We start from the raw sequence: 22712 nt of genomic DNA on the forward strand, positions 1-22712 counted from the left end.
GATGGTCATATCTCTGTGCCATGCCGCAAGCATCAGCCTAAACGCGCCGATCCGGTGCTCCATGTTTTCGTTTCAGGTCCCAGATCGCGGACCTAAATGTCGGCACAGGGATGGCGGCGGGACGCGTCGGGTGACAGCACGACAAGAGGCCCGAATTCGATCGCCCAGTGCTTGTGCTTTCCAACACTCTACCACCATGCACGCCCGGACGACACGCGCGTGCACCGCTCTCTTCAGCGTCGCGGTCATTGCCGCGCTGCTGCTCGCCGGTCATGCGAGTGCCGACGAAAAGGTGAGCCAAGGGTGTATAGTTAAGCTGACAACAGCTCCTGCTCGTGGATGACCACCACCACTCGGCCGGCATGAAGAAGTTCTTCGACGCGCTCTTCCCCTTCAAGAGCCCCGCGTGGAACTCGGGTATGTCACTGTGAGCTGGTCGTGTTGCTGACTGCAGTGCTCGCGACGTTCTACATCTCGTCCGTCCCGAACTTCATCCTCATGGCCGTCCCTGCCGATCTCGACCCTGCATCGCTGAACACGATGATTGCTTTTGCGACTGGCGGTCTCCTCGGCGATGTATTCCTGCACCTCGTCCCCCATGTCTTTTTCGGCGAGGGTGAGCATGGCGACCGCACCGTTGTTGTCGACGAGAAGCGCAACATTGTCATTGGCGGTGCCATCTTCGCTGGTTTCGCTGCCTTCTTCGTCCTGGACAAGACGATGCGTGTTCTGAATGCGCAGGCGGGCAACGAGGGTGGTCACCACCACCACGGACACGGCCACAGCCACGGCGCTGTCGAGGGCAACTCGACGGCTGTTAAGAAGTCGGAGAGCGAGCTTCGCAAGCGCAAGGTCAAGGGCGAAGACGGCATCGAGGTCGAGGTCGTCACCGAGAAGGAGGAGAAGGAGGTCAACCCCTCGCTCAAGCTCTCGGCGTACCTCAACCTGTTCGGCGACTTCACGCACAACATCACGGACGGCCTTGCCATGGCCGCGTCGTTCTATTCGAGCCCGCAGCTCGGCGCCGTTACCACCATCGCGACCTTCTGCCACGAGATCCCCCACGAGGTAAGCTAGGCTGTGTTCATGAGCTGACATCAGGTTGCCGACTACTCGATCCTGATCAAGTCCGGCTTCACCAAGTACCAGGCGATGGGCTCGCAGTTCTTCACTGCTGTCGGCGCGTTTGTTGGCACCTTCCTCGGCATCTGGATTGCGGAGACGACGGGTGCCGGCAACCCCGATGCCCCCGTTGCCCCTGGCCAGGGCATCTTTGGCACGAGCGTCGGCCCCGGCGAGCTCGTCATCCCTATGACTGCCGGCGGCTTCCTCTACATCGCCAGTGTCAGCGTGATCCCCGATCTGCTCGAGGAGTCGCGGAGCATGAAGCAGGCGTTCAAGGAGGTGAGTGTGCAGAGTGGGCTCTCTGCTCAAATGGTCATTTGGGCAAGCTAACTTTATTCAGTACGGAGCAATGGCGTTCGGACTGTTCTGCATGGTGAGTAGCGCGCTGTCTCGGCTCTGTCGCGCGAGCACCGTTACTGACGTCACAGGCTGTCATCGCTTGGAACGAGTAACCATCCACACCCACAACCCCATCTTGAACGCATGCATTGAGAGAAATCGTAGACCAAGTCCGAGGACGAATGCATTTAGAGGCCCCTGTGCTCTTGTCTTGTTTTGACTATGACAGTTGCACATGGTCAAGGCAGTGGTTGTTGGTAGGGATGGGTGGGAAGGGGGGTGAGTGCCGGAATGGGTGAAATTTCCTTATGAGGTAACAGGGACGGGGGTGAATGCCGTTGTAATGAAGTCTGATTCAGACGATACGAAGATATCATTCGAGGACGACGTCCCAAAATGCGCTGCCTCAAGCCCCGCTGGGCCCGTCGACTGGGCAGACCTTTCCTCTCTCAGGCTAGAAGCCTCTGAGGCGGCAACATACATGCCTGGCGAGCGACTGCGGCGCCGAATATATCCTGATTCCTGATGTTGTATCGCCGTGGCCTGTTGCCTCACTGTTCCTGTTGCACCTTGTCTTTGTCCCGCCCTTCAGTCGTCAGGCCCCACACCGGGCACCCCCCTCACCCACCACCGAACATCAACCCCGTCGACGGCCTTGACTTTTCTCCTTTGCCCAATATACCACACCCACCACCCCGACAACCATGAACGACTACCACATAAGGACGTTTACATGGGGTGCCGGCCCGCAGAAGGTGAGTCGCCCCCTTACGCCCTTTACCCGGCGTGGATGGCTGGCATCGACTGCATACAGCACCTGCCGAGTGCGATTGCCGTACAACACTCGGTGCGGCTGTTTGCATGTGCGGAGCCAGCATGCGGACAACGCACTCCAAGTCCAGGCGACCAGGCGACCGCGTCGTGCATGGTGCCTAGTCGCTTGCACCCAGGTTGTCGGCCGCGTTGCGTAAACAACTCGGCTACCAGTAACTTAAACACACGACCTCGAAAAAAGCCAACGACGTCACCGGGCGATAGCTGACAAACAGGTCTTCGTTGCCGGAGGCTTCAACAACTGGTCCGAGACCGCGACCCCGCTCGAGATGCAGGAGGACGGCACGTTCCTCGTTGACGTCCCGCTCCCGTGGGGCGAGCGCCAGGCGTACAAGTACGTCCTCGACGGCGAGTGGATGGTCCGCGAGGACGAGGACAAGGAGTGGGGTGAGTTGCGAACGCGCGGGCGTGGTTGCGTACGGAGCTGACGGATCGCAGACCCCTCTGGAAACGTGAACAACGTGAGTTGGACCGACACGAAACGGACGCCGATCGCGACACGCTGCTCCGGGTGACTCGGTGACACACGAGCGATGTCTGGGACACCCGGGGCGCACGGCCTGCCGCGACCGGAGGGCTCGAGTGCGACGCGAGTCATGGCGATCCGACGCCCGAGACACGAACCAGCTGACAGTCAGGTTTACCAGGCCCCGCCCAAGCCGACGGGCACGGCCGCCGCCAGCGAGGCGCCCAAGGGAACAGCGCAGCCCATGACCGATGACCGATCGACGGACGCTGCTGCGGTGCCAACAGACACCACTGCCGCCCCCGTCTCGACTGGAGCAACTGCCCAGCCTGCCGTCTCCCAGACGCAGTCCACGGGACTTTCGACGGGCGACAAGGCCGCGATCGGTGCCGGAGCCGCTCTCGCCGGAGGAGCCGGCGCTGCTGCCGCGGCTAACTCGACGACAAGCGAGGCCAAGAAGAAGAAGAACAAGAAGAAGAACGAGAAGAAGAAGGCCAAGAAGAAGGCGGAGCGCGCCGCCGCCCAGGCTGCCGGCGGAGCTGCTCCGGTCGACGGTGACGACGACGATGAGGATGACGACGACGAGGGCTCTGCCTTTACCGGCACCACGACGCCGGCGACCACCTCTGCCTTCGCGACCCCGGCCCTGGACACCTCAAATCAGCTCGGACACGATGTGCCTGTGACTACCCAGTCGACTACCCAGGGCGTCGACCCTTCGGCTCGTACCCTTGACTCGGAGCTTCAGCCTGTCAAGGAGACTGAGTCGACCGCCCCCGTCGCCCTGATCAAGGACGAGACCCCTCCCGTCGCGCTGATCGAGGACGAGCCCAAGCCTGTCGCGCTCATCACCGACGAGACCCCTGCTCCCGCTGGTCTCATTACCGACGAGCAGCCTGCTCCCGCCGGTCTCATCACTGACGAGACCGCTCCTGCCGCGACGTCCGCGCCCCCCACCGACTCGTCTGCGACTGCCGCGCCGATCACCGACTCTGCCGTCCCCACCGAGGCCGTTAAGCCGCCCACCACCGCGCAGGTCGACCAGCCGGATCAGGTCCTCGTCGCCGAGTACGACTCCAGGGACCCCTCGCGCAACTTTGACACTGGCTTCTCGGGAGCTGCTATCGGCACTGCCGCTGCTGGCGCCGCCGCCGTTGGGGCCGGTACCGCCTACGCTGCCAACAAGTCCTCGCAGTCCGACGAGCAGGCCCGCGCCCAGGCTGCCGCCAGCAACCCCTCCGTCGCGGCGTTCCGCGAGGCGTCGCACGAGGACGACGTCGCGTCCGCCCAGACCTACGTCAAGCGCGAGCAGGAGGGTGTCGTCACCAAGACCACGACGGTGACCGAGATCGTCTACGACCACGGTGACAGCTACGGAGACAGCACCGAGGCGCTCGTCGAGAAGCGCGAGCCCTCCACCCTCCGCGGCCAGACCGAGGTCTCGACCGCTGTCGACAGCGCCGACATCTCTGCCGCCGATGGAACTCACCTCGGCCAGCAGGTCACCGTCAACCGCGTCGCCGACACGCAGGTGCTCGGCGACTCGGGCGAGCAGGTCGGCCGCCAGGCCGACGTCTCCCAGGTCACTGCTACCCAGCTCCAGAACCCGGACGGCAGCCCCGTCGCCGACCACATTCAGGGCACCAACGTCGAGGCCTTCAAGCCTGCGGACACCCACGAGCATGAGACCATCTCGCACAGGGCCGCCGGCGCCGTCGCCGGTGCTGCTGCTGGCGTCGCTGCCCTCGGCGGTGCCGCCTTCGCTGCCGTTAAGAACGCCACCGGCGTCGACATTGCCCCCGAGGCTGCTCCTGTAAGTCTAGTTGTGGCAGGGTCTGTATGAGCTGACATCAGGTCTCGATCGAGGAGGCCAAGCGCCGCGGTATTGACGTGGAGCACCTTCCCCAGGTCGAGGGACCGAGCGACGCTGTCTCGCCTGTCGGCACCCACCCGCCTGAGGGTGCCGTCAACCAGCTCCAGGAGATGATCGACGGGCTCAAGCACCCTCAGTCTGTGCCTCCCACCGACGGCGCCGCCATCATCGCCGGCTCGCAGACCACTGTCCCCGCCTCGGCTGCTACGGCCGCCCCCATCGACGCTTCCCGCTCTCAGGCTGTTCCTGCCGGTTCCGTCGCGACCCCCACCTCGGAGACTACCTCGCAGGGTGCCGCTGTCGCTGCTCCCGTCGCTGGCACCGCTGCCGCCGTTGGTGCGACCACCGTCCCCACCGGCTCGCAGCAGCAGGTTCCCTACACTGGTGGCTCGCTTTCTCCCGAGACCTCGGTCAAGAAGGACACCACCTCTTCCGGTGCCGTCGGCACTGGCACCCAGGCCCAGTCCGCGCAGGGCGCTGACCCGACTCAGACCGTCCACGGTCTTGGCAACCAGTCCTCGTCTGCCCAGGGCCCTGCCACTACCGTTCACGGTGCTGGCGCCGGTTACACTGGCGACGAGACCATCTCGCGCTCTGTGCCCGGCCAGACTGGCTCGACCGGCACCGCTGCCGCCGCCAGCACTTCCACCACTGGTGCCGCTTCTCAGCCCGCCCAGGCCGCTCACCACCCTGACCCCACGTTCTCGAAGACTACGTACGACCCGAACGCGCCGTCGCACACCCGCACCGAGATCATTGGTGCGGCTGCTGCCGGCGCCGCTGCTACTGGAGCTTCCGTCGCCGGCGCCTCCTCCTCAGGCTCGCACAACTACGCCGCGGCCACGCGCAGCAACGACGGCAAGAGCCAGGACCAGCGCAAGAAGTACGACCTTGAGGACGAGATCACTGGCAAGACCTCGGGTAGGGACCTGACCTTCAACCCTGCTACCAGCTACGACCAGAACCAGCACAGCACCATCCCGAACATGGACGGTCAGAGCAAGTCTTCTGAGACCTCTGGCACCAAGGCTGGTGACGCGCCCAACGGCGGCAAGGGCTTCAACGGCGCTTCCCGCCAGCAGTCTTCGAACGTCTCGGACAGCCAGCCCCCCATTGGTGTCAACAACAAGGACCGTTCGCCTCACGACGGCGAGGACCTCGAGCCCCGCCCTCCCACTGGCACCTACGGCAACCCCACCAACCAGCCCCAGGTCAAGGCCGAGGTGTTCCGTGCCCAGGACACGGACATTCCCAGCCAGCGCCAGGCCGCCGCGGCCAACAACCGCACCGTCCCCGCGCCGACGATCAAGCCCATCAAGGGCCCCGTCACTACCTCCTCGACCGGTCACGGTGCCGGCGGCACGGCCCAGCTCTTCTCGAGCCAGGACCGCAACGTCATGGCGCACCAGCGCGCGCTCGAGGAGGCCGAGGCCAAGGGCGAGACGTCCAAGAACCTCTCGGCCGACGACGCCATGGCCGGTCTCTCGAAGCCTCTGAGCAACACTTCGGACCAGAAGCCCCACGCCCCCACCGAGGCCAAGGTCGGCCACTCTGGCGCCGGCTTCAACGAGAACCCCGGTGCCACTGAGGCGCAGAAGCACCCCGGTCTTACGCACCAGGCCCAGCAGCAGTCTGGCGCGCACACTGGTGTCGGTGCCGTCGGTTCGACCCACAGCGGCCAGTCCCAGCCCTCGCAGTACTCTGGCCAGCAGCAGTACCCCGGCTCGACCACTGCCGGTACCACTGCTCCCATCTCGCAGCAGACGTCGCACCAGACCCAGGGCAGCACCGTCGACGCTGCGGGCAACATCCGCTCGCCCACCGGTGAGGTCGTCGGCTCGACGACCAACAACGCCGGCGGCGAGGTCGGCACTGACGCCCCTCAGCGCGCCGCTGTTTCGAGCAACGTCGCGACCGGCGCCGCTGCCGGTGGTCTCGCCGGAGTCGTCGGCCTGGCCGCTAAGAACGTTGCCGACGGTGTCAACACCTCTGCTGCCGGTGTCCAGTCTGGTGTCAACTCTGGCGTCTCGGGCGTCCAGTCCGGTGTCGCTGGTGTCCAGTCTGGCTCCACCGCTGGTCTGACCGGTGCGCGTGACAGCGTCACCTCTGGCATTGCCGGTGTCAACTCGTCGCTCCAGCAGGGCCGCGACAGCGTCGCTGCCAGCACGACGGGCGTTAAGAGCGGTGTCGTCGGTGCCACTCCTGACGGCCGCACCCAGCTCGGTGCCGGCAGCCCGCAGACGCCCGCTCCCCCCGCGCCGTCGACGAGCACTACCACTGCGTCTAACACGACCCAGGGTGGCTTAGCCCCGCCGCACCACCACCACCACCACGACAAGGAGAAGCGCTCCGGCAGCTTCTCGAAGCGTTTCAGCTCGCTCGGTTTCGGCAAGCGCTCCTCGGTCGCCCACGAGGGTAAGGACGAGTCGTACGCTGCCTCGCAGCGGCCAGCGTCTAACGTCCCTGCCGCCGCTACGCAGGTGCAGCACAACCCCTCGACGGGTGCCACTGCCGTGCAGAAGACTGCGGTCGACTCGCAGGGCAACGTCGCGCAGCACACGACCGTCGCTCAGCCCACCACTGCCAGTAACGCCGGCACCGTCGGCCGCACCGGTGCCACCGAGAGCGCCGCCGGCAGCGAGTTTGGCACCGTCGGCAAGCAGCACGGCAGCGCCATCACGAGCAGCACGGCGACGCAGGTGCCTTCGCAGTCTGTTGGAGCTGCTGGCGGAAGCGACTTCCTTAACAAGGACCCGGCGGTGGCCCAGCAGCACCCGCAGGTCAAGAAGAAGAAGAGCGGCTTCTTCTCCAAGCTCAAGCACGCCTTCAGCCACAAGGGATAAGTCCCCTATAGAGTGACCCGTTTGAACGTTTCTGCCCCGACTGCCTCTGGTCGTTGGGACTCTGCTTTTCCTCTTTTTGCTCAACTTCTTGAAACCACAACCATCTCTCCTAGCCGCGATAATCAGATACCGTACCTGCACCCGCAGCCACTAATATAGCCATACAGCGCCCTGGATCGGGCTGGTACAGAATATGAATGGAATGAACATTGCGCCGAGCACGGGTCACGACGAGCGACGTCGCCATCGTAAGCAGGCTGTCATCGCGGATGTTCAGACACAGCTGAGGCGCGCGACGCCGGCGCGAACGCCCGCCCACACAGACAAGCAGATTCTGGAAAGTCGGGACGGGAACGGGTATCCGAGGTTGGAGGAAGCTCTTGCTAGATTCAACGTTTCCCACGAGTGCTTTCCCTCCGGCCTACACATGAGCACGACACTCTACACACCACACACACCGCGTTCAAGTCGAGGCCCGTACAGACCTCGAGGTTGGAGGAAGCCTTTGCTAGTTTCAACGTCTCCCACGGTCTCCCTACCTGTCCGGCGGCCGTGGTCGGACCAAACGAAGACGTCGACGTGCCGAGATGCCGTGTAGGCCTCACCCCATGGACCAACGGAAGTCACCGCACACGCCGCAACATGAAATGATGAGGGCAAGCTCGCGGCGGTCAGACACAGAGGTACAGGCGTACCGTGGAGTTCTACCGATACATTCTTTCTGTCCGAGCTCTCTTCTGCCCAGGTACAAGGAAGCCGTGGTAAGTGTCACAGGTACGACGCGGGAGCTCGAGCAGTTCGGTTCCTCGGCGCCAACCTACTGCGCCAAAGTACTGCGCCATCTGTGTCAGTGCCAGAGGGCCATGATGCGGGCCAAGGCTGCGCCGCACGCTACGTGCGCTGTAGGAGGACACTGCACAATGATGGCCGCCGCAGATCACCGCACGCCGCCAACTGTGCCCACATTGATACATTGCCCACCTCTTCAGCTCGTCGGCGCGCCGGTACTGACGCCAGCGCCAGCCCTCGATTCAGTACACGAGACAAGACCTGTGTCACCGACTGCCACTGCCACGGGCAGGCGGTCAGGCGGGCCGCTCTACTCGGCTGCCACTGGCTTCTTCCCTATCTTTGAGCTCTGCAAGTTTTGCTCTGCATGCACCACTGCACTGGTACCCCAGTGGACCAGTGAGCTTTCCAATCGCACGGCGTCTGAGGAATGCGCCGCCTACGCCTGAGCGCCCGTGGCACCGTGGCACCGGTGCCACCGTGCCATGGCGCTCGCCCTTCTCACCAGAACCAGGGGGGTTGGGAGGCTGAATGACGGGACTGGGGGATCTTCAGGCCCCGATGTGGCCGAGTGCCGGCATACACATCGTGAGCTCGGTCAGAGGCGTCGATGATCTACAGACTGCGGGCAAGGATTGCGACAGCATTTGCCTGGAGTGCGCTGCTTTGGGGACGAGTATTGACAGCAGGAGAGACAGGGGGACAGAAGAAATTTGCAGATGTGGCGCTGAGTGTAACGTACGAGGCGTTTTGGGCTCGGCCCCTGGTCGTCGTCTTCTGCTTCTGCCGCCAGTCTCGGCAGGTACGAAGCCGATGCCTGGGCCCGGATTCACGGTCAAATGGCGCAGCAGACGCAGCAGCGCACATACGTGAGCCGTCGCAGAGACTCGTCTAACCCTTCGCCGGCGCTCCGGCCTTCCGAGTTGGCTTGTGCCGACCTAACCCCCCCCAGCCAGCCGTGCCGAGCGGGCCGGAGACCAGAGCACGGAGCGGCCGCCGAGGGAATAGGGGGAATGGAAACGCCTGAAAACGTCGTGTCTGAGGTTCAAGACGTTCATGTTCAGGCCGACTTTCAGGCGAATTTTGCTTCCTGGAATTACGGGGGTAGGGTTTCCGGACGCCACCAGGATGACCCCGCCAGGGACATAGGGCCGGCTTCCATTTCCACCCAATTTCCAGCAAACCGGCTCCGCCGCTCTTCACCGTTGTAACAGCGCTGAATGCTGCTCGGGGGACATTTCCGTTACCCCCCTCCGCGAGCAGTGATTCGGCCGAATGCCTTGTCGGGCTTGTCAGTACGGCAAAGTCCGGCATACCCCCCGGCGTGCAGATCTGCTCGCTGTTTCTCGGTGATCGCATTCCCTGTTACTCGGCGTGCCGATAGTCCAAGCAGGTGCGGTCGTTTTGCAGCAGAGGAGGCCACGACGATTTCTGGAACGGCGTGACCGAGCCAAAGTCCTGCGAGGCAGACCAAACCCACGCCATTGTGAGCCAAACTCGCCTCCCGCCAGGTCCATCAATGGAGCCAAGCGCGCTTGGAGCAGGCGTGACCGAGGGTATTAGCAATACGTCCGTCATCACTGCGTTCTAGCATCTCAGCTGGCGCTGAGTCTAGCGTCCAAACCGCTTTCAGAACGGGTCAAATAGGTTTACAAGCCAGGTTTGATAGGTCATGCGGGAGCGGGGCTGGCAGAGCCTGGGCGCGCGAATGGATTGAATCAGATCAGCGAACAAACCTTGTCTGCACCTTATGCAATTCAGCCCTTCCTTCGGTGTCACGCGCGCATCGCCTCGGTACAAAAGGTATCTGGTTGCGTTCCTCGTCTGCTGCTGCTTGACATGCGCGATTTTTGGTGTTGCCATACCGGACAATGCAGAGAGAGAAAGTCAAAGGAAGTCGAGGATTGCAGATAGACGGATAGTCACCCGCCAAGCGCAGCAGGTCTCGGGGTCCGGTCCGCGGTCCGCCTCAGAATTTCTGGGTCGGGGAGCTCGGTCACCATGAGGGGAACAGGGAACGCACAGCGGAAGGAAGACTTTGGGCCATTTCAGCGTCTCACTTTACCATCAATAGACGTGCGTACCGTGTCTCACCACGCAGCAGATGGCACACGCAGACGCCGTGCGTTCCCTTCGTCTTCTGCTCGACGCTATGCAGATTTCTATTTCCGGGGGCGAACGACGACAAGATGATCGCATGATCGAGGAGGCGAGCGGGGAGCCGTGCGCAGTTCTTGATTGGGCTCCACACCCCGCTGCGTTGCTCTGCTGCATGTCCTGCGTGTACGCCAGCATTCCTGCACTGCAAACGAGTGATCGATTTCGAATCCTTCTCCACGGGCTCCGAGCTCCAAGATTAACGAGAGTACGCAGTACCTGTGCACCGGATGGTGCAAACTTGATTCGGAATCACGCTCCAGCATAGACGTCAGCTGGGCTGTCTGGTTAGCCAGGTCATGAAGCTTGCTTGCTTGCTTGCTTGCAAGCAGAGCAGTGAGGGACGGGAAGGCACGATTCAGTCATATCCTTAGCGCCAGCGCTGCCACCGTCCCCTGGAACCCCGATGGCTTCTCCCCTTGCCCTGTCCAGTCCCTGGGAACGAGTTCAAGCTTTCAGCATCCTCGTTCGTTTGCTGGTGTCTGGAGTATTTTGGTGCATGTCCACCTCTACGCCATGCAAACTCTGCGTTGATTCCGACATTGGCGTCCTGCGCTAATCGCATTTGTTCGGGCTCCGACAAACAGCTAACCCCAAGGGGCCAGTGGCACACGAATAGTATGCTGACGTTAGACAAATGCTGACGTTTGGCATTTACTGGGAAGGGGAAAGACTAAGCATGGTGTGCAGAGCGAGTTCGTGATGAGTGAGTAGTGGGGTCTCGAGCTGAGCGTCACGAGGGCGAGCATGCAGGCGAGGTGCTGAGCCGCGGCTGCGCGGAGAGAAGCATAGGAAGATACGGAGAGATCTTGGGAATGTAGACCTACCGCCGGCGAAAAGCTGAGCACCACTGGCTGGAGAGGGCGGGGATGGGACGGGGGGGCGGACACATCCGGGGGCTTTCACGGGGCTTTCAGCGGGCCGCTTGGCAGAGTCCTGGCTGGGCATGGCTTGGGCAGAGGAGAACCTGAGCCCAGTCCTGGTCGACTCAGGAAGGCGAGGGAGGGAGGATCTGGTATCGCTCCTTGATCCTGAGCGGCCTGCAGGGCCCCTGGAAGCCCGCGCTTCAGATCCCACAGTCGAGCAACAGCCCAGAGCATGCAGAGCAGAGAAACGCTGCCGTTGAAATGCTCCAGCACCGAACGCTGGAACAGGTCTAGGACTCGATCCTGCCCAAGGTCATGACCGAGCTCCAGCAGCGCGTCGCATTGTAGGCTCAGCCCGACCGTATCCACCGCGACCACAGTCATCTTGCTCTTCGTCACTTCATCTTTGCTTCTTGCTGTCTCCCTAACACGTAACTCTCCGGACTCCGACGCACCAACCACTTCTTCGTCTTCGATCCCTTCCGCCTCCCTCTCTCGCACCCACCCATTCCCATCTTTCGGGTCGTCGTTGCCTCTTCAACCCATCCCACAACTCGGCCATCTCGTAATCACCCCTCATCACACATCATCCGCTCCTGCACACCTCCGCCATCCCTTTCCCACCATTACGACACTCTGTCAACCCCGCACCAGCTGGCCAACAGGAGTGCTTTCGACGATAGGCTAATGCGCATCCGGCGAGCGTAGACGACCCCTCTATCAGCTTTCCGCGCCCATCGCCTTGTTGTTCTCGAAGCTCTGCACAATTCTTGAACACTTCCGTTCCACAAAAGCACACCCTCCCGCGCACCCTTCCCCCTGAAGCTAATATCCACTCTTGACATACCCACCAACCCGTTCCACAGGTCCCACAGATCCAAAGTTCATGATCGCGCGCCCGACCCGTAGTACACAAAAGACCCGACACCTCGGCATACCATCAAGCTGTCTTACACCCTAAACACAATCCGCAAGCCAACCGTATAGCGCGAGACAGCGAAGACAGCTGTCCCGCTGCATAGCATGGATGGCGAACGACCGTCAACGAGACGAGGTCGTCCGCCGCCGCCGATAGCGCTCGCGCCCTTGCCAACGCGCTTCGGCGGTGCCGGCCAGCCATCGTCGATCGTTGAGCACGACGAGGAAGAGGGCCCACACCACACCTCCAGCCCACTAAGCCGTTCCCACGACAACACACCCCGCCCCATCCGACCACACGACGACGACGAAGACGTAGACGGCGTCTTTGCGTTTGCGCGACCACCGACGTCCGACGCTCCGCCGATACACCAGTATCCGCCCGGCCTGCAACGCCATGACGACGGTGGAGATGGAGTCTTTGCTTTCGCGCCGCCAGCCTCTCCGTGGCCTCCCGCCTCGCTTCCCTCGTCGCGGGACGGCAGCAGTGCGGGCGGCAGCAGCGGGCAGCACCGCCCGTCGACCGCCCGTCCCTCCACTCGCTCCATGACTTCTCTGCAATACCCGCAAGGCTTGCAGCGCCTCGACAGTGTCGACGCAGGAACATTTGCCTTCTCGTCACCGACGACATCGGAAGCGCGTCACCTCACGACACCGGGAGAAGAGGGGGCGTCGTCATACAACTCGCACCGCCCGCTGCGGCCAACGCGCGACGACGAAGAGGACACTGACGGCGTCTTCGCCTTCTCGAACCCGTCATTGCCAGAGGAGCAGCAGTATCACGCCAGTCGCAGCCACGACTCTTCCTTAGCTGACTATGCGAACCCATACGCCCCGCCAGAGTCATCGACAGCCAACCCCTGGACGAACGCCGGCCAGCAGGCACCCATCCCTTACTCTGTCCCGGAGGAAGGCACCTTCGCGTTCGCGACGCCCGAGGAGGCATACATCCCGAGTGATCGGCTCACCGTCGGACAACCGGTGCCATTGCCAGGAAACTCGGACTCCACCTTTGGCAACAATGCCGACACCCTCAGCAAGCGGAACACCGCTGTCGACGTTGAGCTGGGACAGCCTATCGGGTCGCCGACGACAACGGCGTACCAGCATTCGACAGTACGGGAGCCGCTGCTCGAGCCGAATCTGAACCGCTCTGCTTTCAGAGATTGGCGCTACGATACTCCGCCAGAGGAGAGTGGCTTGCGCCGGCGCCACGTTTATCCTCCGCCACCAGCTGACGTTGCCAGCGTGAAGCCGACCGACCCGCAAGCGAGCGGCGACAAGCTCGACCAGCTAGACCAGAATAATGATTCTCGCCCCGTGCTGCTGAAGCGCCCAAAGACGGCGTACACCGAAGCTACAGAGCGAACGGAGCAGACGGTCCCGCACGGCGTCACGACGTGGGGCGACGGCATCGGTGGCGAGCTGAATACGAGTATCAGCCCGCGTTCGTCCTTTGACGAGGACAGCCCGTACCCTGAGGTGCGCGCGGCCGTGTCGAACCTGGACGACCCGGAGATGCCGGCCCTCACGTTCCGCGTGTTCTTCATCGGCATTCTCATGACGATGATTCGCGCCGCACTCAACACGTTCTTCCGCCTGCGCCCACCCGCACCGTATATTGCGCCGACGCTCGTGTGTTTCTTCGCGTACCCGTTCGGCCAGCTGCTGGCGTGGATCCTGCCGATCGGCGAGTGGAAGCTGCCAAAGTGGCTCGGCGGGTTCACGTTCGACCTGAATCCGTGCTCGTTTAACATCAAGGAGCACTCTTTGATTGTGGCGATGAGTGACATTGGCGGCAATGTGTGCGGCGTCGTCATCTCGATCGCGACATTGAAGCGCAACTACCACATCAGTCACAACGCAATGTTCACGATCTTGCTCTGTATCGTGACGCAGGCAACGGGCTCCGCATTTGCGTACCTGCTGCAGAGGAGCGCGGTCCAATCTGCGTCACTCCTCTGGCCCGAACTGCTCGGCACGACGACTCTGCTGAATACGCTACATGCGGATAGCTCGGACGGCAGGGGCATCAGCCGCAAGAGGTTCTTCGGGCTATCGGCCCTCGGCATGTTCCTGTACACCCCAATTCCGGCGCGGCTGTTCTCAGCAATGGCGTTCCCAGACTTCCCGACGTGGATTGCGCCTCACAACATTACGGTGAACCAAGTCTTTGGCGTCGCGACCGGCATGGGTCTCTTTCCCGTGACACTCGACTATACGCAAGTCATGAAGATGGCGACCCCGTTCTACATCCCATGGTTGACGGCGCTGAACATCTTCCTCGGCTGGTCGCTGTTCTACTGCATGATCGCTCCCGCGCTGTACTACACCAACAAGTGGTTCACGGGGTATATGCCAATGTCGAGCTCGCGCATTGCCGACCGCTTCGGGATGCCCTACAACGTTACCCGCGTGCTGCAGGGCGACAGGTTGAACGAGGAGGCGTACCACGCCTACTCGCCGATCTACTTTGCGGCATCGTACCACGCAACCCACCTCATGGCCTTTGGCGTTGCGACAAGTGTCCTGACGCATTTCGCAGTGCACCACGGAGCGCACTTCTGGCGCTGCCTTCGCAAGAAGGGCGACGAGGAGCCGCCCGATGTGCACGCCAAGATGATGCGTGCGTACAAGGGTATTCCCGGTTGGTGGTTTGGCGTTCTGCTCCTCGTATGCTTTGTGTGTGGCATCATCGGCGTGGAGGTGTACGACACGGAGCTGCCCGTGTGGGGTGTCGTGCTTGGTCTGATTCTCGGCGCGCTCTTCGCGATCCCCTCCACCTTCATGGCAGGAGTGACGACCTTTACGCCGCCCACGAACGTGATCTACGAGCTCGTCGCGGGCTTCCTGTGGCCCGGACGACCGATCCCGCTGCTCCTCTTCAAGTCCCTGGGGTTGCAGACCGTCCACGCCACGGTCGGCTTCACGCGCGGCCTCAAGCTCGGGCACTACATGAAGGTGCCCCCGCAGGACCTGTTCATCGTGCAAGTCATCGGTCTCATCGTGTGCGTCCTCGTGAACGCGGGCATGCTGGCGTGGGTTCCTCCCTGCGACCAGTGCACGTTCACGACGGCCGACTATTCTGCATCGGTGATCTGGGGCGTGATCGGTCCCCGCCGCCTCTTCGCCGCCGGAGCACCATACAGTTCCCAGCTGTGGGTACTGCTCGCCGGCGCCCTCCTCCCCTTGGTCCTGTACTATGCGCGCCGCCGCGCCGCCGTCCTCACCCACCTCCCCGGTGTCAGTGCGCCCTGCCTCGCCTCGGTCCTCAACGCGCTCGGCGCCATCAACGTTCCTCTCATGCTCTCCAGCGCCTACTTCTGGCCCACGGTCAGCTTCATGCACGTTGCGACCTTCACTGCGATCGTGTTTGGCGCAAACTACTACACGCGCCGAAGACACACGCGCTGGTGGATCAAGTACAACTATGTCCTTGGCGCCGGGCTCGGCGTCGGCTGTGTGCTCGCGCAGATCCTGTGTTACCTCGTCTTTGACGTGAAGGAGATCAGCGTCAATTGGTGGGGCAACAATGTGTGGCAGAACACGGCGGATTACAATGGCACGGCGGTATCGAGGAGGGCCCCGAAGGCTGGTTTCGGACCGAGTGTCTTCCCCTAGTCGCCTCGATCATCTTCAGCAAACTTCATCTCATAAACCTATCTTGACATTCCGACTTTTACATTCTTGGGCTCTCGGTCTTGTGTATAGCTTACTCTCATCAATGTACCACTATGCATTCTCATTCCCAACGAAGCGGCTTTACTGTGTCTAGTTCACAATCGGTGTTCAAGTGTTTCTAGTCTAGGCTAACGTACTGATTCGGCTTATTGACGTGTAACGTGAGAGCGGGGGTGGGTCGACGTGCAGCACAATGTCTGCGTGGGTCTTGGCAGTGGGTCCAGCGGGCTCTAGGGCGAGCTCGACGGAGGAGCCGGGGGATGGTGTGGCCGAGGAAGGTGAACTGTGGGAGGGTGATGAGGCTGTGGCATAGGCTGCGGCTGGGGAGGTTGCCTGGGCTGCGGGGCTTGGGGCGAGGTTTGGGGTACCTCAGCGATCTGCGACGACTGACTCGAATTCGTCTGCCAGAACTTGAGCTGCCTGGACTTGGGCTCATCCTGCAGCTGGCTGCCCCGAGTGTGTTGTTGGGACTTAGGTTCAGGCGGGGAAGTTTGCGCATCACGGTACTCCGCCGAGCTCTGGGAGGATGTCTGCTGGGCAGCCCGAGGTATCAGAAGACCGGGCTTGTCGAGTGCAGCGTGGAGGTGAAGCGCAGCGACAGACAGGTGCGCCAGCGGACTGTTCGAGACATGGGACACAGAATCCAGCGGAGAAGGAGGGCGGAGGGGTGGAGGTGTCTGCTCCTTCCGGCGAACGCGCGCTGGCATGTGCACCGCTGAGCTCGACGGGGCGTGAACGGAAGAGTGCTCTGGGGTGATTTCCGCGGAAAGCGCCTGGGTTTGTGACATCAATATCGAGGCTTGAGCCGGCGGCGCCGGGGATGGCGTCACTGGGAGCGAGGGCAGTGTATGTGTCGATGGCGCTTCAGCCGCTGGTTCTGGCGCAGGTGGTGTTTGGAACGGAAGATCTTGAAGCACCGGTGCATCGTCGACTAGAGGAGCCGGCAGGTGCACTACCTGCGCTTCCGGGGCCCTTGACGGGGGGTACAGAGACGCCGGAGCCGGCGCAGCAGGACCCATTGCCTCCATCGCTTGCGGTGCCGGGAGTTGCACGAGTTGCGGAGCGAGGTCCTCCACAGCCAAGCTTCCTGTCCCCATTGCTTGCGGGGGCGGAAGTTGCACGGACTGCAGCGCGAGACCTTCCACAGCCGTGTTTTCAGTCACCATTGGAGGCTCTAGAAGCTGCAGAGGTTGCGCAGGGGCTTGTGCTGCTGGGACCTCCGTCGCTCCAAGTTGCGACACAAAAGCAAGTGCCGCCGTAGCTTGAGACTGCGCCGCAGCCGCAACGGAGTCCGGAAGAAGCGGATCGGCACCGTGGGGCGCAGCGGGAAGCACAACAGGGAGTGCCGCATCTGCCAGAAGTGAGAGCCCGGGCCATGGACCGAGAGCTGGAGGCGGTCGCCAACTCTACTGCTGACCTTCGAGGGCTGACCCCATTGGCAACGCGGGGTTCACTGCACGATACAGCACCAGGTCTGGCACGGGCGGAGGAGTGACAGCCGGCGGAGGTGGCATGGGCAGATCTGGCACAACGAAAGAGGGACGGTGCCACTCGCCTGCCGCAGGGGTATCAGCAAAGCGCACGGACTTGCCGCTGGAGCGTGGCGTGTTGGCCACGCGCGTCGAGGCCTGAGCAGGTGTCACTGGTGCGGTGATGGTTGGCGGCTGAGGAGGCGTCACATTGATTGGGGGCAAGAGAAAGCTCAACATGTCCCCGGTCGCTTCTGCTGAAGTCGTTTGCAAGGGTGTAGTGGCGATTGAGGACGCTGCCCCAACAGGAGCGTCAGCGACAGCTGGAGGGGTGACTGCCTCAATGCGCTCAAGGCTCATGCCCTCAGGCTGCTCAGGCTCTCCAGTCTCATCCGCCTCGATGTACTCGACCTCAAGGCTCCTGCCCTCAGGCAGCTCAAGCTCTTCAATTTCGTTAGCCTCGATGTACTCGACCTCCCTTGCTTGTCCAGAGGCACCCTACTGCGCTCCGGGTCCCTGAACGCCTGCGTGATTGACGGCGGGTGCTGGACCAAGGAAATCGAACGCATCGCGCATGTCGAGTGGCCAATCGGTCGTGAGGAGGTCGAGAGGGAGGTCGAATAAGTTGCCAGGAATGATCTGCTCCTCCTGCTTCTGCGGTTCTTCTGTCGTGCGCACACTGCTATCACCCCCAGACCCGACACCTGGCGTATTCGGATACTGCCAGGCGCTGGGCGGCAGGGCTGTGTGCCAGACCTGGGCGCGACGGCTGCGGTCGACAGCCGCAGCAGTCATGTACTGGTCAATACGCTTGACGTGGTCGCGCAGCTTCTCCGCAATGCCGGGCGTGAAGCTCATCGTGGACTCGAGAGACGAGAGCAAGTCCGCCATAGCCAGCAGCACGTTGCGCACCTGCAGGTACGTCCAGTGACTTAAGGGCGTCTGGATAACGGAGCCGAGAAGGTGACCCACGCCTGCCAGGTGATGCAGGATGGGCGAGCTAATCGCCTGGATGTACGCTGTCGGAACGGTCGAGAGCGCGTCGAGAAGCTCGCCTGCAATCGCACATCGCTTCTCCACGCTCGCATCCTCCAGACCAGTCATCACCATCTTCACCGTCTGCATGGTCACAATGATGTCGGCCGCCTGGAATCCAAAGCGGTCCTCGTAAACGTTACCGGTCATGGCCTGTGCGCCCTTGAACTCCATTGGCAGCTGATTGTAGTCCTCCTGGATAGTGTCAAGCACCTCCTTGCTGCTTGGGAAGGAGGAGTTGAGTCGCGTCAGGGAGAACAGGCGCCGGTTAACTTGCGAGTCGGTTGGCTCTAGCTTGCGCTGCCGGAGCAAGCCGAGCGCGTGTTCCAGAATGCGGTACAGATCGTTTGTGAAGTTCCAGCCGCGGAGGAAGGACACGCCTGCCGGCTTAGCGATACCGGTCTCGGTGATCTCCGAGTCGTCCCACACTTCTGCAGGGTAGAGAACGTTCGCCTGCGTCTCGCGATGACGAACGATGCCTCCCCACGTGCACGCTGCGTAGACATCGATGGAGTACACGCCCCAGAACACACGCCGGCGCTCCTCGATCTCGGTCACCGGTAGATTTGGCGGCCAGCGATTCTCATTATGGAAGCCGTCGGCGGCACACATAGTCAGGTAGTCACCGAGGTGGACGGAGAGCTGCCTGACCTGACCGTACTGCAGACTGAGAATAGCAAGGATCGCCTTGGCGCGCTTGTAGTCGAAGTCCGTGGCGACCGTGAGATCGGCGGGGAAGGCCGACAGAGAGGCGTCGAAGAAGGCCTCGGATGGCGGCGCATCAGGGGGAAGGGGAGTACCCACGCCGTCACGCATGCGAGCCGAAGTGATCGCGCAAACGGCCATGACAAAGGCGAAGAAGGCACGGTCGCGCTCATAGTGACGGGCGCGGACGCGGGCGGAGAACGTGGGCCAGTGGAAGTACGGCAGGATCGGGTACACGACACGGTAGAAGGTCGACGCAAGCATGTCCACGAGGTCTGGTGTGCCAACCGCCTGGTACTCCCACTCTCGGGCCTCACCTCCGAGGGCCCCGTTCTGGCTCCCCGGACCGTGAGGTGTCGGTTGTCCAGATGCCGAGTGGCCACTCTGTGAGGATGGCTTGGCACCACCCTTCGGTACGGGCTGTTGTTGTCAGTCATGGGACTCGTTAGGGGATCAACAATGCCAGATCCGGGCCAGATCCACAGTAAATCCTCGGAGGGAAGGTGGGCTCCGCCGCTCGGACGACGATCCCTTCCTCCTCCCCGAAAGATCGGTGGAGCCCCCCGGCATGCAACACTTACCCCTCTCCGCTTCACGGGGCGGTTATACGTGCATTCCGACCCAAACGCGGCACAGGGCGCGCAGACCGATGGGTTGTTGGAGGGTGAGCACTGTTCATGTCAGTTCATGTCATGGAAGGTATGGAAGCGGGCCCCGCCGCTGTTGCTTTGCTCCGCTGGAACCAGTTCAGGCGTTCAAGCGTTCAGCAGCGTTATCTGGGTGCCTCTTGGGGGCGAGTGGACTGACCTTGACGCCACCGCGATGGCATCGGTCGCAAGCTCTCTGAGTAGTGTCAGCGTTGTCCACTTGGGGTCAGATCGGCATTGTTCCCTGCGCCATATTACACTTGGATGAAGCAGGCCAATCGGGGAGATTGCCGCGCACAAGTGCGGCCCCTGGGAACCAAACAAATTGGGTTTGCTCACTGTTATGCGACGCCGCTTGAGCGGTTCGGATGGGCCTGGTGCGGAGTTGGACGACGGCGACGAGGAGGGCATGGGCGTTGACGATGTGTGAGTGTTGTTGAGAGATTGATTGCTCGTCAGCTCGGTGTTTGCATGGTGGTCGTCATCAGACTAAGCGTCGCGACCGCGGACGGGAGCAGATGAAAGGGAACTAGTGACTAAAGTGACTCAGTCAATGTTAGTCGACCATGCGGCGCACATTGGCGATAGCACGTTGGCAGTTGGCACATCATTCATTGCTTCGCGCGTCGCAGTCCCTAGACTATGCGACTATGCCTTCGCCGAGCAGACCGAGCTAACGGCCGGTCGGCTACGTTTCCGCATATCCGCATCTTGCCTCAAACAATTGCCCGCACCTCCGCCGATGGGTCCAGCCATGCACGTGATGGGAGGCACGTGGCTTGGGCATGGCGGCGCTTCACGTGACTACCCCTCAGCCAGCAGCGTCATCGGCGGCCTGATGACCGGGCCGATGGCGCTACCATGGTTCAACTGTGGGCCCCGGCGACTAGCTTGCAGCGTTAACCGGAAAGACACCCCGCATCGGCTGCGACAACAATCCACGGATCACGGACATCACCGCCTCTGTCTGGTGTCTCCTGCAACAATCTCGCCTTGCTACTTAACGTCACTTCCTTCCTCGTCATCTCCCCTACACCCGCCAACCAATCTACAGCCTCTTCCCAAGCCACCCAAGACCAAAGAAACCAGCGCCACCATGTCTGACAAGGCCAACATGACCCTCACCCGCCCGACCGAGACGGTGTGGCAGATCAACCTCCAGGCTCCCCCCGACAACCGCCTCACCATCGAGTTCCTCACCGAGCTCTCGGCGACCCTCGACCAGGTCGAGGCTGAGTGGCGCAAGTCTGGCGGCGGTGAGGACGACAAGGGCAAGAACAACGGCGCCGGTGCGCTCATCATTACCTCGTCGCTGCCCAAGTTCTTCTCGAACGGCCTTTCGCCCACTGTCCTCGGCGTCCCTGGCTTCTTCGAGTCCGTCTTCGACCCCGTCATGTACCGCCTCCTGACCTTCCCCCTGGTCACCATCGCCGCTGTCAACGGCCACGCCTTCGCCGGTGGCATGATCCTCGCCTTCTGCTGCGACTACCGCGTCATTAGCAGCGGAAAGGCCATGATGTCGTGAGTATACAGCTGGCTAGCCTCGGGATGAAAGCTGACCCCAGGATGAACGAGATCTTCCTCGGCCTCCCTATGCCCAACTCGTTCGCGACCTGGCTCCGCATGCGCCTCCCCTACCAGGCGCTCCGTGAGACCATGCTCGGCAAGCGCTGGTTCCAGAAGGAGCTCCTCGCCGCCGGCATGGTCGACGAGATTGCCGAGCCCGACCAGGTCGTCCCCAAGGCCATCGAGATCGGCACCCGCGAGGGCGCCAAGGTCGGCGGCGGCTCCTGGGGCGCCATCAAGGTGAGCCAGTACGTTCGACTGCAGCTGACAAACAGGACGGCATGTACCACGAGGTCATTGACGCTTCGCGCAGCCAGCGCCAGATCTGGCGTCCGTTCATGGAGGCCGACGCCTTCTGGGCGCGCATGGAGCGCGAGGGTGTTGCCGCCAAGTTCGCTGAGAAGGCGAAACTCTAAGCGTGCAGCGAGCATGGGGTGCAGTGGAGTGCGGGTCAGGCTCCAGCAGCTCAGCACTAAGGAGATGTCCGCACAATGTGTAAAATCGATAAGAGATAGCAGTATGAATTGTCTACAGCAGTCCAGCCCTAAGCGCCGGTGTAGTAGTGGCGCTGGGTCAGCATCCACGCAACACCGCTCGCTGTCTGTCAGTTCATCCCCGCTGTTCAAAACTCACATCCAATGACGAGAGGTCCAATCGAGGCACGGTTAGGCTTGACGGTGCCGAAGACGAGCCACTCGGAGACAAAGTGGAAGGTCGCGACGCCGAAGGCGACAATGCCGAGGTCGTAAAGACCCTTGTTGGAAATGTCGTACGCGGCGAGCAGGCGGATCGCGGCAGCCATCGCGGTCCAGGCGCCGAAGAGACGGCCAGCCAAGGGGGTCACTGGCGTCAGTTGTCGGAAACAGAGGAGCTTCCTGATTCCTCTCTGAAGACATTCCTTCCGGCGCTGAAGAGAGGAACGCGGCATTGAACTCACTCTGCTCCTCCTTGCCCGAGTAGATCTCCTTGCTCTGCTTCAGCGTGACATAGTTCTGCGCGACATTGTAGATCGACGCGATGCTGGTAATCAGGAGCCAGTAAGGCAGGATGCCGCCTCCGGCAGGGGGCTGGGGGAGGTCTGTCGTCAGCTCAAGCTGCACAAAATAGCTGTCAGCATCATATGCAGTACGTACACGAAGTAAGAGACATGGCGGACGAGAGGACAAGGAAGGTGGACCGATATCAAAATCAGGAACCACGATCGGTGGTCCGATATCTGCCAACTGGACTGGCGCGCTCCGTTCCTGTCCCTGGCTCGCGGCTTGCGGCGCCAGGCGTGCGGGGCCGTTTTGTTGATGCCTTCAGCCTTCCCTGCACTGAAATTTCGGAACCTCCACCATCGTCACTTTGACTCATCCACCGCCCGAGGAACACTCGCCACCATGTCTTGCGCTCAGCC

General features: G+C 62.0%; 6 protein-coding genes across 6 annotated transcripts; 4 read left to right on the top strand and 2 right to left on the bottom strand.

The window, feature by feature from the left end:
• Positions 1-498: 498 nt before the first annotated feature.
• On the top strand, positions 499-1577 carry A1Q1_02741 (uncharacterized protein; the record flags this gene model as incomplete). Its single annotated transcript, XM_014328653.1, has 4 exons — positions 499-1068; positions 1129-1404; positions 1466-1498; positions 1554-1577. The coding sequence occupies 4 exons, from the start codon at positions 499-501 to the stop codon at positions 1575-1577; spliced, it is 903 nt and encodes a 300-aa protein (XP_014184128.1).
• A 990-nt stretch (positions 1578-2567) lies between these two features.
• A1Q1_02742 (uncharacterized protein) lies at positions 2568-7480 on the top strand (the record flags this gene model as incomplete). Its single annotated transcript, XM_014328654.1, has 4 exons — positions 2568-2685; positions 2737-2759; positions 2946-4577; positions 4631-7480. The coding sequence occupies 4 exons, from the start codon at positions 2568-2570 to the stop codon at positions 7478-7480; spliced, it is 4623 nt and encodes a 1540-aa protein (XP_014184129.1).
• Positions 7481-12315: 4835 nt separating this feature from the next.
• Positions 12316-15831, top strand: A1Q1_02743 (uncharacterized protein; the record flags this gene model as incomplete). The annotated part of the gene is made up of 1 exon (XM_014328655.1): positions 12316-15831. The coding sequence occupies one exon, from the start codon at positions 12316-12318 to the stop codon at positions 15829-15831; it is 3516 nt and encodes a 1171-aa protein (XP_014184130.1).
• Positions 15832-16121: 290 nt separating this feature from the next.
• A1Q1_02744 (nucleus protein) lies at positions 16122-20158 on the bottom strand (the record flags this gene model as incomplete). Its single annotated transcript, XM_014328656.1, has 5 exons — positions 16122-17242; positions 17309-17858; positions 17898-19520; positions 19908-19943; positions 20087-20158. 5 exons carry the CDS (start codon positions 20156-20158, stop codon positions 16122-16124), a joined length of 3402 nt encoding a protein of 1133 aa, XP_014184131.1.
• Positions 20159-20843: 685 nt separating this feature from the next.
• Positions 20844-21729, top strand: A1Q1_02745 (uncharacterized protein; the record flags this gene model as incomplete). The annotated part of the gene is made up of 3 exons (XM_014328657.1): positions 20844-21268; positions 21313-21561; positions 21627-21729. The coding sequence occupies 3 exons, from the start codon at positions 20844-20846 to the stop codon at positions 21727-21729; spliced, it is 777 nt and encodes a 258-aa protein (XP_014184132.1).
• Positions 21730-21935: 206 nt separating this feature from the next.
• On the bottom strand, positions 21936-22462 carry A1Q1_02746 (ergosterol biosynthesis-related protein; the record flags this gene model as incomplete). The annotated part of the gene is made up of 3 exons (XM_014328658.1): positions 21936-22156; positions 22251-22391; positions 22447-22462. 3 exons carry the CDS (start codon positions 22460-22462, stop codon positions 21936-21938), a joined length of 378 nt encoding a protein of 125 aa, XP_014184133.1.
• Positions 22463-22712: the final 250 nt, after the last annotated feature.

Source organism: Trichosporon asahii, assembly GCF_000293215.1.
Source record: "Trichosporon asahii var. asahii CBS 2479 unplaced genomic scaffold scaffold00003, whole genome shotgun sequence".
Taxonomy (NCBI): Eukaryota; Fungi; Basidiomycota; class Tremellomycetes; order Trichosporonales; family Trichosporonaceae; genus Trichosporon; species Trichosporon asahii.